General features: G+C 49.3%; 1 protein-coding gene across 4 annotated transcripts in view; it reads left to right on the top strand.

The window, feature by feature from the left end:
- The window catches only part of LOC143958211 (multiple epidermal growth factor-like domains protein 11), a 970,559-nt gene that overhangs the window by 741,872 nt on the left and 211,418 nt on the right, over window positions 1–17,269 (top strand). For all 4 annotated transcript variants that reach the window (XM_077467688.1, XM_077467691.1, XM_077467690.1 and 1 more), the window contains 3 exons: window positions 5,714–5,834; window positions 11,110–11,273; window positions 11,385–11,487. In XM_077467688.1, coding sequence (XP_077323814.1) covers window positions 5,714–5,834; window positions 11,110–11,273; window positions 11,385–11,487 — 388 coding nt within the window. The remainder of the gene's footprint in view (window positions 1–5,713; window positions 5,835–11,109; window positions 11,274–11,384; window positions 11,488–17,269) is intronic.

Here is a 17,269-nt window from a genome sequence, read left to right on the forward strand (position 1 = left end):
GCGGAGAAGGACATGGAGGGGGAGCGGAGAAGGAGCGGAGGAGGACATGGAGGGGGAGCGTAGAAGGAGCGGAGGAGGACATGGAGGGGGAGCAGAGAAGGAGCAGAGAAGGACATGGAGGGGGAGCGGAGAAGGACACGGAGGGGGAGTGGAGGAGGACATGGAGGGGGAGCGGAGAAGGACACGGAGGGGGAGTGGAGAAGGTGCGGAGGAGGACATTAAAGGGGAGCGGAGCAGTAGCGGAGGAGGACATGGAGGGGGAGCGGAGAAGGAGCGGAGGTGGACGCGGAGGGTCAGCAGAGGGGGAGCAGAGGAGGATATGGAGGTGGAGCGGAGAAGAAGCAGAGAAGTACACGGAGGGGAGTGGAGAAGAAGCGGAGAGGGACAAGGAGGGGGAGCGGAGAGGAACAAGGAGGGGGGGCGGAGAAGGACATGGAGGGGGAGCGGAGGAGGACATGGAGGGGGAGCGGAGAAGGACATGGAGGGGGAGTGGAGAAGGAGCGGAGGAGGACATGGAGGGAGAGCAGAGAAGGAGTGGAGGTGGACACAGAGGGGCTGCGGAGGAGGAGCAGAGAGGGAGCGGAGGAGGAGCAGAGGAGGACCTGGAGGGGGAGCAGAGAAGGAGCAGAGGTGGACACGGAGGGGCAGAAGAGGGGGAGCGGAGGAGGAGCAGAGGACGACATGGAAGGGGAGCGGAGAAGGACACGGAGGAGGAGCGGAGAAGGACAAGGAGAGGGAGCGGAGAAGGAGCAGAGGAGGACATGCAGGGGGAGCGGAGGAGGACACGGAGAGGAAGCGGAGGAGGAAACAGAGAAGGACACACTGGACAGTCAGGGATGATCGGTGCAGCGGTGGGGGCCGTTACAAGCATCGATCTCCCTGTATACATTTTAATAAAGCACCTGACAGCCGTGGGAGGGAGAGGAGGAAAAGCATCTGTCAGCTGCTTTATTGAAATCTATACAAGAAGATCAGTGCTTGTAACTCCCCCACACCGATCATCTCTGACTGCCCAGGTATTGGATTAGGCATCGGAGCATTTGTAGGAGTACTCGTGCAAATGCTCAGTATAGGCACTGATACCGATACTAGTAATACTAGCAACCTTACCCTAATATGAAGGGGTTCATAGAGAATCTGTGTAGGATACAATGTACAGTGCAGAGAGAAAATGATGAGAAAAGGGAGCAGGATGGGGTGTTTGCTGTTTAACTATTCTTACAAAATCTATTTTATGCTTCCCTTCACAATGCACCAACTACTGTTTTTATTAAAGATATACGAGACGAGGAAACGTTTTGTGCAGTTAAAATGAACTGGAGCTTGACTGGACTAACAAAGTAAATACCATAATGGAAGCCGAATGTTGGTCTCAGAGAGACCAATATGATACATTTTAGCCAATATGGTATTTTATTTTGTATCTTAAGGAAAGTCACTTTGCAGTAAAAGCAAGGAAGCAGAAACCTCTGTAGTGTATGATGTGCTTTTACTAAAGGAGAATGCTGTACAACATACAAACTACTTACAATTGTAGGGAAACAATACAAGACATACGAGTATTACAGGTATACATATAACACATGCACACACTACCTAACCTTCCTAGTGAATGAGCATGAACAACGGTCTATGTACAATAAGGAATATGCTAAAAGTCTTAGCTTAGTTTATAGCAGCTTCACGATCTCCATGGGCTTCCAAGGCTCAAGACTCCACTCAAGCAATCTGGCGCTAGTGTCATCCCCAGGGGAAGTTCCTTCTGGCACAGACCTTCCTTCTTAGCTCTTGTGTTGTAATAGAGTCATGTGGCACAGACCTTACTTGTTGAAGCCCTACTTGCAGCTTATGCCGCTGGCCTTTTATTTAGAAAGTTTTGGTAGCCATTCCCACATGGGGGTATTCTTTTCTGCATCATTTCTATGAGTAAAACATTTCCTACCTCAACTCCAGATGGCACTGTTGTATCATACATGCAATAGGCCAAATATGTCAAAAGGTCAAACTATTGGTAACCTTTATTTGACATAATCTGGGTGCAGCGTTTGACTATAACTCCTTTAAAACAATGGAAGAAGCTAAAAATGTGTACACTGCCAATTGGCTTGTTTACGTTGGTACAACACACAACAACAATATCTCTTTCCCCCTTGTTTTAGACCAGTGGTCTCTGAACTGTGGACCCAGGGGCCAGATGTGGCCCTTTGCTTACCTTAATATGGCCCCTGAGGCACAATTTCTCTTACTGACACCAACACAAGGGCACTATTCCTTTCAATTATACCAATGATGGAACACTATTCTTCCAATGGACACCAATGATGGGGCACTATTTCTCCCACTGTCACCAATGATGGGGCACTATTCTTCCCATTGACACCAAAGGTGGAGTGCTATTCCTCCCACTGATACCAATGATGGGGCACTATTCCTTCCACTGACACCAATGATGGGGCACTATTCTTCCCATTGACACCAAAGGTGGAGTGCTATTCCTCCCACTGTCACAAATGATGGGGCACTATTCTTCCCATTGACACCAAAGGTGGAGTGCTATTCCTCCCACTGTCACCAATGATGGGGCACTATTCTTCCCACTGACACCAAAGGTGGAGCGCTATTCCTCCCACTGATATCAATGATGGGGCACTATTCCTCCCAATGATGGGTATCAGGTACCAAAGTTCTGGAGGCCAATGGAGAGAAGGCTTCCCTTGCAGCTCAGTTCCAGACTCCCCTGGAGGTTGGACAGCAGGAGTCAGGCCCAAAATCACACAGGTCGCCTGAAGAGTTGCTTGCATAAAAAGCTCAGGAACACCGCTGATGTGCTGCAGGGCTGCTGCAGGCAGGTGGCGCCTGTGAGATGTAGCAGGTAACCAGGGTCACTGAGACAGAGGGTAGTCGGTACAATGCAAGGTTCGGTACCAGGTGGGTAGCAGAGGAGACGAGGTTAGGTGGGAGCCAAGGTCAAGACAGGTAGCAGGCCAAGGAGATCCGTTTAACAAGCTGACATCAAGGTAAACAGGAAACACAGGAACGTCGGTAACACCTGAGATCAAACAGCACTTCAGCCAAGGGCTGACTTCCTTATAAAGGCCCATGGGATGTACTGGCGGAAGTGCTGGGTCCTAGAGCTCTTCTCATGCTCTGACAGATGCTGGGCCCTAGAGACCTCCAGGTTTTGGTAACTTGACAATGGAGTACCATTCCTCCCACTGATACCAATGATGGGGCACTACTCCACCCTCTGATACCAATGATGGGGCACTACTCCACCCTCTGATACCAATGATGGGGCACTATTCCTCCCACCGACGCCAATGATGGGGCAATATTCCTCCCACTGACACCAATGATTGAGCACTATTCCTCCCACTGATACCAGTGATGGGGCACTATTCTTCCCACTGATACCAACGATGAGGCACTACTGAAACCAATGATGGGGCACCACTCCTTCCCTTAATACTTAATACTTAATACAGATATTGTTTTCTCCCACTGATGCAAGGAACGTTTCTACTTCCTACAGTCTGCCCCCCCCCCCCCCTTAAAGTCTGAAGGCTCTTTGTTTAGAAAGTTTGGAGAACCCTGTTTTATAGAACAGCTTTTGTAAACATTCCAGTGACATTTTGTTGAGAAATATCCATTCTAAGAGACCTGATGTTTACTTAGAAAAACGATTTCATATGTACTGTAAGTCTGAGAAAATCACTAAACCTACAACATAAATTATAAACCACCATAGCAAAGAGTCCCCAACAGCCATACAACCACCATCACCCCATCCAAAAAAAACATAGGCACCTGACTTCCAGAGATCTTCATTTGAATTACCACCCCCCTTCTATCTTCTCAACTGGGCATTACTGACATAGTAAGCTAAGTGTTTTTTTCTGGTGCAGGACTTTATTTCAGCGGTAACGTGGAGGGATGTAGCTCCACCAACTCCAGCATTGAATGTAGGTAATGGCAACAGAGACAGTTTCAGACCTTGGGGGAGGCCCATGGCACTTCAGATTCGGGGGGGGGGGGGGGGGTCCTCATACACAGAGTCGGTCTACATTCTCAATGACAGTCACACCGTCTTCAAATGGATGTCATCCTGAGGTCACACATGCCCACACACGCAGTCATAGTGCTCTATGTATGGTTTTCTTGAGCTGCCAAAATTACATTTTGAAAAACGATACAACATATCAGTCCAGGGTTTTACAGATGATGGCTTCGCAAGATACATTTAATAAAAGAAAATATTTTAGATTTGTTTATCATTATTTTGTTTTTATTAGGGCCATTGCTTGCTTTTGCCCCACTTATAAATCCAGCCCTGAATGGCAAGGGGGTTCTGGGGACGTCTATTGTTGCTGGCTGCTGGAGGATCTCTTGATGCAGGGGTGAATTTATTGCTGCAGGCGGGGGTCTATTGTTGCTGGTTGCTAGAGGATCTCTTGTTTCAGGGGTGAATCTATTGCTGCGCACAGGGGTCTATTGTTGCTGGCTGCTGGAGGGTCTCTTGTTGCAGAGGTAAGTCTATTGCTGCGGGCGGGGGTCTATTGTTGTTGGTTGCTAGAGGATCTCTTGTTGCAGAGTTGAGTCTATTGCTGCAGGCAGGGGTCTATTGTTGCTGGTTGCTAGAGGATCTCTTGTTGCAGAGGTGAGTCTATTGCTGCGCACAGGGGTCTTTTGTTGCTGGCTGCTGGAGGATCTCTTGTTGCAGGGGTATATCTATTGCTGCGGGCGGGGGTCTAGTGTTGCCGGCTGCTGGAGGATCTCTTGTTGCAGGGGTGAATTTACTGCTGCGCACAGGGGTCTATTGTTGCTGGCTGCTGGAGGAGCTCTTATTGCAGGGGTAGATCTATAGATCTATTTCTGCGGGCGGGGGGGTCTATTGTTGCTGGTTGCTAGAGGATCTCTTATTGCAGAGGTGAGTCTATTATTGCTGGTGGGGGGTCTCTATTATTGCTGGTTGCTAGAGGATCTCTTGTTGCAGAGGTGAGTCTATTGCTGCTAGCGGAGGGTCTAGTGTTTCCATCTGCTGGAGGATCTCTTGTTGCAGGGGTGAACTTGTTGCTGCGGGCGGGGGTCTATTGTTATTGGCTGCTGGTGGATGTCTTGTTGCACAGTTGAATCTATTGCTGTGGGTGGTCTCTCCACAGGTTCTCGGCTCTTGATTGGACAGATTGTTAGCAGCGCAGCCATTGGCTCCCACTGCTGCCAATCAAATCCAATGACGCAGGCGACAGGGGGCGGGGCCGAGTCCTGCATTCAGCCTCTATTGACGCCGAATGCTGGACTCAGGAGCTCATCTGCAAGGTAACCCCCTCAGGAGAGCATTTCTCCCAGGGGGGTTATCTGATGTGGGGAGGAGCCGCGAACCGAGGGACCCCAGAAATGGATGTTCGGGGCCACTCTGTGCAAAACAAGCTGCACAGTGGAAGTAAGTATGATATGTTTGTTATTTAAAAAAATAAATAGAACAAAGATCCTTTAGTATCACTTTATGTTAACAATACCAGTAAGATAACCCTACAGGTCCAGCACTAGCTTTCCACTTTCCTCAACCATTGAAATGAATGGGCTGCCCTACACGGGGACGCCGCACCTGTCATTCTCTATAGAATACCCTGCCAAGCTCTCCTCCATTGGTAGTATAGTGTGAACGTGAGATTGCTGACCCCTGTCAAATTACCGTGTTATGTTCTATTTGCAGGGATCAGACTGTTCAGCCACGTGTCCTTCCGGAACGTATGGAACTGACTGCTCGTCGGTGTGCAACTGCAAAAACGGTGCAGCCTGCTCCCCGGTGGACGGGTCTTGTATGTGCAGGGAAGGTAATAGAGCTCAGCAATTGGCTGTCTATCATCGATGTGACCCATACCATTCACATAATAGTTGTCTGCGGCTGCACTTAGCACTGACCTTTTTATTGAATAAAACCTGGGCCCACGTAATTGATGTAAAAGCATTTTTTTTTTTCTAGTTAATTAACTGAGCATTCAGTATATTCAGGAAAAGAGTCTGCGCTCCGTGCAAGAGCAGCGAGATATTACACGGAGGGGACGGGGTCAGATTGACATCTCTGCTGATTACACATTTAACTTGTCCTCTAACTGCTGCCATAATGTAATATTAGTTGCAGCATCATCTTACCCATTATGTTCATCAGTCATTGGAAGTGGAGGATCCCTTCTAATAGAACTACCTTTTCAATTTTTTTATGTTGCAACATGACAGAGTGCATAGTATAATTAAAACAGGCATTGTACCAAATAATGGAACCAGAGAACAGAATTCTTAGCTGTAACTGGGTGACCCATGTTATCAATAATCTACTTCTTTATGAACCGGAACTCCAGATTATTTTTTCTTTAGCTGAAGCTTCATTATGGTAATTTTTAAATTGGTAGATTGGGATCCCCGTGGAAGCTTGAAATCACTGTAGTGCCTGGAGTTCAGGGTTAAAGCTGAAGTTTAGGTATGGTCATTTTTAAATAGTTACATATTTACACTGATAGTTACATTGATCCAGCTTGGACCAATGTAAGCATGTACCTATGTGTACCCAGTGTCGGGACAAGGTCATCTAGCACTCAGGGCGAAGGTGCAAAACGGCTCCCCGACCCCCCACCCCAAGAACATTGTGTGTCAACAAAAACCCCAGCACCATGCCCTCCTGACCCCCCAGCACCATGCCCTCTTGACCCTCCAGCACCATGCCTTCCTGTCCCCCAGCACCATGCCTTCCTGACCCCCCAGCACCATGTCCTCCTGACCCTCCAGCATCATGCCCTCCTGACCCCCCAGCACCATGCCCTCTTGACCCTCCAGCACCATGCCTTCCTGACCCCCCAGCACCATGCCTTCCTGACCCCCAGCACCATGTCCTCTTGACCCCCAGCACCATGCCCTCCTGACACCCCAGCACCATGTCCTCCTGACCCTCCAGCACCATGTCCTACTGACCCTCCAGCACCATGCCTTCCTGACTCCCCCAGCACCATGCCTTCCTGACCCTCCAGCACCATGCCTTCCTGACCCCCCAGCACCATGCCTTCCTGACCCCCCAGCACCATGCCTTCCTGACCCCCCAGCACCATGCCCTCCTGACCCCCCAGCACCATGCCCTCTTGACCCTCCAGCACCATGCCTTCCTGACCCCACAGCACCATGCCTTCCTGACCCCCCAGCACCATGCCTTCCTGACCCCCCAGCACCATGCCTTCCTGACCCCCCAGCACCATGCCCTCCTGACACCCCAGCACCATGTCCTCCTGACCCTCCAGCACCATGCCCTCCTGACCCCCCCAGCACCATGCCTTCCTGACCCCCCCAGCACCATGCCTTCCTGACCCCCCAGCACCATGCCTTCCTGTCCCCCAGCACCATGCCCTCCTGACCCCCCAGCACCATGTCCTCCTGACCCTCCAGCATCATGCCCTCCTGACCCCCCAGCACCATGCCCTCTTGACCCTCCAGCACCATGCCTTCCTGACCCCCCAGCACCATGCCTTCCTGACCCCCAGCACCATGTCCTCCTGACCCCCCAGCACCATGCCCTCCTGACACCCCAGCACCATGCCCTCCTGACACCCCAGCACCATGTCCTCCTGACCCTCCAGCACCATGTCCTACTGACCCCCAGCATCATGCCCTCCTGACCCCCCCAACACCATGTTCTCCTGACCCTCAGCATGATGCCCTCCTGACTCTCCAGCACTATTCATAGTTTCATAGGTTGAATAAAGACACCAGTCCATCCAGTTCAGGAGTGAGTGAGGTGTCTACCCCTATCCCTGTACATTGCACACTCACATTGGTCCCTACCCTCAAGGAGCCCAGAATCCAAAGTCCCCATTCATATGCTAGGGCCAATTTTGGACAGAAGCCAATTAACCTACCTGCATGTCTTTGGAGTGTGAGAGGAAACTGGAGTACCCGGAGGAAACCCACGCAGGCACAGGGAGAACATGCAAACTCCAGGCAGGTAGAGCCGTGTCTGGGATTTGAACCAGCGACCCTTTTTACTGCTAGGTGAGAGTGCTAACCACTACACCACTGTGCCGCCCTATTCTGTCCTGACACCCCAGCCCTCCTGTTTCCCCAGTACTGTGCCCTCCTGACCCTCCAGTATCATGCTGTCCTGATCGCCCACAATACCATATCCTCCTGTTCCCCACCCAGTGCCATGTCCTCTTGGCACTCCAACCGATCTGACACCCCAGTACCATGCCCTCTTTTGATTCCCCAGTACTATGCCCTAATGACCCACCTATAACTAGCCCTTCTGACCCTAGTTCTACATACTACAGACCTCTGTACCCTGCCCTATATGCTACTGACCTTTATACCCTGCCCTACATGCTACTGACCTCTATACTCTGCCCTACATGCTACTGACCTCTGTACCCTGCCCTACATGCTACTGACCTCTGTACGCTACCCTACATGCTACTGACCTTTGTACACTGCCCTACATGCTACTGACCTCTGTATGCTTCCCTACATACTACTGACCTCTGTACGCTGCCCTACATGCTACTGACATCTGTACTCTGCCCTACATCCTGCTCACCTCTGTAAACTTCCCTACCTACTACTGACCTCTGTACGCTACCCTACATACTACTGACCTCTGTACGCTACCCTACATACTACTGACCTCTGTATGCTGCCCTACATGCTACTGACCTCTGTACACTGCGCTACATGCTACTGACATCTGTACGCTGCCCTACATGCTACTGACATCTGTACTCTGCCCTACATCCTACTTACCTCTGTAAACTGCCCTACATCTTACTCACCTCTGTAAACTGCCCTACCTACTACTGACCTCTGTACGCTACTCTACATGCTACTGACCTCTGTACGCTGCCCTACATGCTACTGACCTCTGTACGCTGCCCTATATCTTACTGACCTCTGTACACTGCCCTACATCCTACTCACCTCTGTAAACTGCCCTACATAATACTAACCCCTGTACACTGCTCTAACTACTACTGACCCCTTTACACTGCCCTACATCCTACTTACACTGGGCAGAAATCAGAGCAGATAGCCAGACCTGAAACTAGTCAAGAAAATCAGCCTGCAGTACCAGATGTTCTGCTTTCTTAATGAACTCCGGCATCTGAATTGTGGGGGTGATCAACTCCCCAGACATTAAAAAATGTGAATGAAAGTGAATGTTGAGTTTCTCACTGAAGCTAACTTAGGGTAAGTTTATATTTTTATAGTGACATTAGTTTTAGTAGATTTTTTTGGGGGCTTGCTAGTTCATTTCTTTAAAAAAAAGGGGGGGGGCTGCACCCCACTGACCTTTGATCTCTTTAATGTTGTCCAGATAGATCTCCATCTCTCAGAGGATGCCTACCCCTGCCCTAGAGGCTGGAAATCACTGTAGTGTATGCCACTACTCCAGTCATCTCCACTAGTTTCCATTTGCTTCCGGGTCTTGTGCCAAGTGGCTGCTCTGCTGCATTGTGAACACAGGAGGTCGGCCACTTGGCACAGGCGCCATTCGGAGAATGCTTTGCATTTTCTCAATTGATGCAAAGCATTCTCTGATTGGACAAAGTGGAGAAGTGGAACAGTGACGTCACAGTCTCCACCTCAACCAATCAGAGAATGCTTTGCATTCATTGGGAAAACGCAATGTGTTTCCTGAATGGCTCCTGTGCCAAATGAGTGAAACTGTGTTTAAAGTCTAGCAGGACAGCAGGTCAGGCATGTGACCCAGAAGCTAGTGGAGATCACTGTGGTAGTGGTTGTGGCAGTGCATGACTGGTCCTGTGCAGGGGTGTATCTACTGTGGGGCAAACAACTGAGACCAACGATGGGACACCATTCCTCCCACTGACACCAACGATCGGGCACCATTCCTCCCACTGACACCAACGATCAGGCACTATTCCTCCCACTAACACCAATGATGAGGCCCCATTCCCTCCACTGACACCAACGATGGATCACTATTCCTCCCACTGACACCAATGATGGATCACTATTCCTCCCACTGACACCAATGATGGGGCACTATTCCTCCCACTGGCAGAAATGATGGGGCACTATTCCTCCCACTGACACCAACAATGGAGCACCATTCCTCACTGGCACCAATGATGGGGCACTATTCCTCCCACTGACACCAATGATGGGACACTATTCCTCCCACTGACACCAACAATGGAGCACCATTCCTCACTAGCACCAATGATGGGGCACTATTCCTCCCACTGTCACCAATGATGGGGCACTATTCCTCCCACTTACACCAATGATGGGGCACTATTCCTCCCACTGTCACCAATGATGGGGCACTATTCCTCCCACTGGCAGCAATGATGGCACACTATTCCTCCCACTGACACCAACAATGGAGCACCATTCCTCACTGGCACCAATGATGGGGCACTATTCCTCCCACTGGCAGCAATGGTGGGGCACTATTGCTCCCACTGACACCAATGATGGGGCACTATTCCTCCCACTGACCCCAATGATGGGGCATTATTCCTCTCATTGACACCAATGATGAAGCACTATTCCTCCCATTGACACCAGTGATGGGGCACTATTCCTCCCACTGGCAGCAATGATGGGGCATTATTCCTCCAATTGACACCAATGATGAAGCACTATTCCTCCCACTGACACCAGTGATGGGGCACTATTCCTCCCACTGGCAGCAATGATGGGGCACTATTCCTCCCACTGACACAAACAATGGAGCCCCATTCCTCACTGGCACCAATGATGGGGCACTATTCCTCCCACTGACCTCAATGATATGGCACTTTCCTCCCACTGGCACAAATGATGGGGCACTATTCTCCCCACTGACACCAATGATGGGGCACTATTCCTCCCATTGACACCAATGATGGGGCACTATTTCTCCCACTGGCACCAGCAATGGGGCCCCCAAAGTGTGAAGGACAGACAGTAAACTGGTCCTTTGTTTAGAGCATTTGGAGACCCCTGGTTTAGAACAGGTAACCAAAGAAAGCATAACATCTGCAGGAGTTCTGTGCACCATGAAAGAGTATGTGTATGTGTATGGAAAATCACAGATGATATATGAATCCTTTCTTTTCTATACAGGTTGGCAAGGGACAGATTGCTCCATTCCTTGTTCAAGCGGCACTTGGGGATTGAGCTGCAATCAGACCTGTCACTGTTTGAACGATGCTTCTTGTAACACTGTAAATGGTAGCTGCATGTGCGCTGCAGGCTGGATGGGAGACATCTGCGAACAACTGTGCCCGGTAATAAATATGACTTTATTTTATCCATACCAATGACTTCCTCCATTTATCGTCGTTCCTTTATGTGTCTGCTGACCCCGGTCCTTCCTCTCTTTTTTTTTTTTCTCCTAGGAGGAGATGTATGGCCTGAACTGCGCTGAACACTGCGACTGCAGCCATGCAGAGGGATGCGACCCCGTCACCGGTCACTGTCACTGCCTGGCTGGATGGACGGGTAGGTGAAAGATGATAGACAGGTTCTTATAGGTTACTGCACTGTTTATTGCTCTTTACCTAGTATGATTTAGAATGTAAGTCAGGGGGGTTTAATTTTATGGAAATTGTATGCCCCTAGCTGTAAGGCCAGGGCCTTCTTTAAGGCAGGGCAAAAGAGGCAGCTGCCCTGGGCTCTGTCATTGCTGTGGGGCCCAAAGCAGCTTCCTCATACTTGCCAACTATCCTGGTTTAAATTCCCTTGTAGTTTTAGTGCCGTGATGTGTCCCGATATCTCAGTTTGAAGTGTTGCTGCCAAGCTCTGCCCTATTGTGTACGGATGACTTACCTGTAGACCCTGTGTTTACATGTAGATAACTGGCATTGATATGTAAATAGAGGTGGCATTCATATGTATATCTTCTCATTACATTGGGGCTTGATGTAAAATCCTTTTATTCACACAAGTGGCCAGTGTGAAGGTCCCCCTTACATTGGTTTTCAGTGTCACTCCCTCCTTACATTGGTATTTACTGTGAATGCTTCTATTACATTGGTGGTCAGTGTAAATCCCTCCTTACATTGGTATTTACTGTGAATGCTTCTATTACATTGGTGGTCCGTGTAAATCCCTCCTTACATTGGTGTTTACTGTGAATGCTTCTATTACAATGGTGGTCAGTGTAAGTCCCTCCTTACATTGGTGTTTACTGTGAATGCTTCTATTACATTGGTGGTCAGTGTAAATCCCTCCTTACATTGGTGTTTACTGTGAATGCTTCTATTACATTGGTGGTCAGTGTAAATCCCTCCTTACATTGGTTTTTACTGTGAATGCTTCTATTACATTGGTGGTCAGTGTAAATCCCTCCTTACATTGGTGTTGACTGTGAATGCTTCTAATACATTAGTGGTCAGTGTAAATCCCTCCTTACATTTGTGTTTACTGTGAATGCTTATATTACATTAGTGGTCAGTGTAAATCCCTCCTTACATTGGTGTTTACTGTGAATGCTTCTAGTACATTGGTGGTCAGTGTAAATCCCTCCTTACATTGGTGTTTACTGTGAATGCTTATATTACATTGGTGGTCAGTGTAAATTCCTCCTTACATTGGTGGTTACTGTGAATGCTTCTATTACATTAGTGGTCAGTGTAAATCCCTCCTTACATTGGTGTTTACTGTGAATGCTTCTATTACATTAGTGGTCAGTGTAAATCCCTTCTTACATTGGTGTTTACTGTGAATGCTTCTATTACATTCGTGGTTAGTGTAAATCCCTCCTTACATTGGTGTTTAGTGTGAATGCTTCTATTACATTGGTGGTCAGTGTAAATCTCTCCTTATATTGGTGTTTAGTGTGAATGCCTCTATTACAATGGTGGTCAGTGTAAGTCCCTCCTTACATTGGTGTTTACTGTGAATGCTTCCATTACATTGGTGGTCAGTGTAAATCCCTCCTTACATTGTTTTTTACTGTGAATGCTTCTATTACATTGGTGGTCAGTGTAAATCCCTCCTTACATTGGTGGTTACTGTGAATGCTTATATTACATTAGTGGTCGGTGTAAATCCCTCCTTACATTGGGGTTTACTGTGAATGCTTCTATCACATTAGTGATCAGTGCAAATTTCTCCTTACATTGGTGGTTACTGTGAATGTTTCTGTTACATTGGTGGTCAGTGTAAATCCCTCCTTACATTGGTGTTTACTGTGAATGCTTCTATTACATTGGTGGTCAGGGTAAATCCCTCCTTACATTGGTGTTTACTGTGCATGCTTCTATTACATTAGTGGTCAGTGTAAACTCCTATTACATTGGTGGCCAGTGTTGAAACTCCTCTTTATATTGGTAGTCGGTAAAGAAATTAGTATTGCCACTGATCACACCCTCCCCTCCCCCCAGCACTGCCACTGATCCCAGGAGTTCTAGATTCCCTAGGAGTTTCCTGTCTATTGATAAGGTCCCCTCACCACCCCAATCCATGGTGTGCAGGCAGGTGGAGAGCGAAATTGCATGGGGGGGGGGGGGGGGGCAAGAAAATGTTTGCCCAGGGTCCAATCAATATTAAAGACGGCCCTGTGTAAGGCCCCATTCACGGCTGAGCATTTTGTAGCTCGGTGGGCTCTATTCACTAAAGCAGATCACATGCAGTATTTAGGTGATCTGCTAAAAATGTAAATTCACTATCTCTTTATGCAGTATCACCTTTAAAAGCAAAAATGCTTGGAAAATACTGCATAAAACTGCATTAAAGTTAAGCCAATAAAGTAAATAGGCCAAGCTAATTTTTTATATTGCGTAGGGTGTATAGAACCCAGTGGCGGCCACTCATTAGGGGCGCGAAAGCCCCCCCCCCAATCCATGCGTCCGGCCCCCTAATCTACATGCAGGGTGCCGGACGCATGGATTTCTATAGATTTTTATTCTTAGAAGCAGATGATTAGAGCCTGAGACTCTAATTGGCTTCAAAAAGGGAGAGTTCAGGGCGCAGAGCACTGCGCTCTGATCCCACCCTGTTGTGTGACATTACCAAATTATTCGCTAATGTCCTACTGTTTCTCCTCCTGGCCAATCAGGAAGCGGGTCCTGAGACCCTGTTGCCCGGGAGTCCTAAGACCCAATTGGCGGATAGTCCGAAGACCCCATTGCCCGGGAGGAGAAGCGTCGGCCGGGACACGGAAGAGATGGAGGAGGGAAGCAGCCATGACCGGCACGGGGTAAGTTTGGGGGTGACGTGGTCCTATTGGGCGAAACAGCGACCGAGGGTGGCGGTGTTGTCATCGATGTGCGGTGGTGGGCTCGAGTGACTGGGGGGGTGGGGGTTAGTGTGGGGTGGTGGGCTGGAGCGACGGGGGGGCGGGGTCTGTGGTCAGGTCTGTCTGCTGTGGCCGGGACACGGAGGAGATGGAGGAGGGAAGCAGCCATGACCGGCACGGGGTAAGTTTGGGGGTGACGTGGTCCTGTTGGGCGAAACAGCGACCGAGGGGGGCGGTGTTGTCATCGGTGTGCGGTGGTGGGCTCGAGTGACTGGGGGGGTGGGGGTTAGTGTGGGGTGGTGGGCTGGAGCGATGGCAGGGGGGGGGTCTGTGGTCAAGTCTGTCTGCTGAGGCCGGGACACGGAGGAGATGGAGGAGGGAAGCAGCCATGACCGGCACGGGGTAAGTTTGGGGGTGACGTGGTCCTGTTGGGCGAAACAGCGAACGGGGGTGGGCGGTGTTGTCAGCGGTGTGCGGTGGTGGGCTCGAGTGACTGGGGGGGTGGGGGTTAGTGTGGGGTGGTGGACTGGAGCAACGGGAGGACCGATGAAGCACCAGCCGCCACCGATAGAACCCCTGAATTTTTGGGTGCTATTGGCTTAAGAGCTGATTCGGCCTGCCCTAGATGTGGTAATTCTGGATCTCTGATACACCTATTGTGGCATTGCCCAAAGCTCCAGAGGTATTGGGCGGAAATTGTGGGTACCCTTAACAGGATTTTAGATGTGGACCTTCAAGTGGATTCTCTTACATGTTTATTGGGCCATGTTGATCGTTCATTGCTTAAGCCACCAAAGTGGACTACGGTCCTGCATACACTGTTCGTGGCCCCGGAGACAAATTGCCCTTAGGTTGACTTCCCCACACATCAAATGCTGCGTACGCACGACCGGTTTTCCCGTCGGAATGAACTCCGAAGGTTTTTCCGCTGAAACTGTCACGCGGATACACAATCACACCAAAGTCCGATCGTTAAGAACGCGGTGACGTACAGCACGTACGACGGGACTAGAAAAAGGAAGTTCAATAGCCAGTAGCCAAAAGCTTCCATCTCGTACTTGCTTCAGAGCATGCGTCGTTTTTTGGTTCATCGGAACAGCATACAGACAAACAATTCCCATTAGGAATTGGTTCCGTCGGAAATATTTAAAACATGTTCTATTTCTATTTCTAGGTCCGTCAGAATTTTCGTAAAAAAAAAAAAAAAAAGTCTGATGAGGCCCACACACGATCGGAATATACGATGAAAAGATTCCATATGACTTTTTTCTGTCGGACATTCCGCTCCTGTGTAAGCGGCATAAGAGGTTTCACTCAATCTGGTCACTATGGCTAGAGCATATGAGTTTGGGTTTGAGTCAGGGACAGACCTGCTTAGACATAGGTCCATGCAGGGGTGGACTGACCATTGGGCCACTCGGGAACTGCCTGAGGGCCCCATGCCACTAGGGGGCCCCATCAGGGTTGCCAGCCTCATTAAAACCAGGGATAGTATGTAAAAATCTGTGTTTTTTTTTACATCTGTCTCTGAAATGTCCCTTACCGACATCCTTTTGGTCTAAAAATCCTGAGATTATAGCTGCCCCACCTCTCCAGTACCTTCTCAGCCAATAGAAACATGTCTGTGTATACTGTGTGTACATGTCTGTGTATACTGTGTGGTTGTATACTGTGTCTGTGTCTTTGTGTCTACTGTGTGGCCCCATAATCTCTGATTGCCTGGGGGCCCCATAATCTCCTATTTCCTGGGGGTCCCATGAGTTGTCAGTCCGCCCCTGGGTCCATCTACATTGTTTGATGTATGAACGGAAGCGTCTTTTTTTTTCTTATTTTTGTAGGTTTTATAAGCTTTTTTGTGTTAGTTTTTTTTCTGTCTTTTGTGTCTATGTTTATAAATGAAAAAAAAAAACATCTGGAAAAAATAAATAAATAGATGCATGTAAAAGACACGGGTTTGGGGTGGAGGAACTTGACTGGCCTGCACAGAGTCTTGACCTCAACCCGATAGAACACCTTTGGGGTGAATTGGAGCGGAGACTGCGAGCCAGGCCTTATTGCCCCAACATCAGCGCCTGACCTCACAAATGCACTTCTGGAAGAACGGTCAAACATTCCCATAGACACACTCCTAAACCTTGTGGATGGCCTTCCCAGAAGAGTTGAAGCTGTTATAGCTGCAAAGGGGGGACCAATTTAATATTGAACCCTACGGACTAAGGCCGCGTACACACGGGCGGATTGTCTGCCCAACTAAGTTCGTCAGACAATCCGACAGACAGTCCGTTCAACTTTTCAATGAACGGACTTGACCACACACGATGAACAGACAGTCCGCTGAAAACGTGCGCGATGACGTGTACAGCACGTACGACGGGACTAGAAAAACGACGTCCATTACACAGCAATGCAACCTTCAGCCGTGTAAACCCTTTCTGAGCATGCGCCATACTTAGTCCGTCCAACTTGCCTACACACGAGCGGACTGTCCGCTGAAACCAAGTTTGGACGGACAAAATTACGGAAATTCCGAAAGACAAAGTCCGTCGGACTGTCCGCTGAAAAAGTCCGCTGAAGCCCACACACGAGCGGATTGTCCGCTGAAACACGGTTCAGCGGACTAAGTTGGGCAGACAATCCGCCCGTGTGTACGCGGCCTTAGACTGGGATGCCATTAAAGCGGAGCTGCCTCCACCCGAATTACACTCCTATGCCCTTAGGATTGTATTGTGGTCTAATTGCAGGATATCCCCCTTACCTTGCTGCTGGCATCTTCTGCGTTTCTTTCTTTTTCAATTTCCTGGTCCTTCAGCAGCAGGTCTGCGCTTCCTGTTGGCCGCACTGCCTCCTGGGATAGTTTTTTTCAATTTCCCAGGAGTCTGTGCGGCGCCCTGAGTTATTGTCAGCGCTCGATTTGTTTCATCTGCGCATGCGCGATATCGGCGATTGAACGGGCGCTGCATGCTGGGACATCAGCAGCACAGTGTCCCGGAAGAGAATGCCTGTGGGCTTCACATGCCCACAGGCAAGATGGAAAACATCAGG

This window comes from Lithobates pipiens, unplaced genomic scaffold, assembly GCF_037356315.1.
Source record: "Lithobates pipiens isolate NorthernLeopardFrog02 unplaced genomic scaffold, aLitPip1_a1.2 Scaffold_6, whole genome shotgun sequence".
NCBI lineage: Eukaryota > Metazoa > Chordata > Amphibia > Anura > Ranidae > Lithobates > Lithobates pipiens.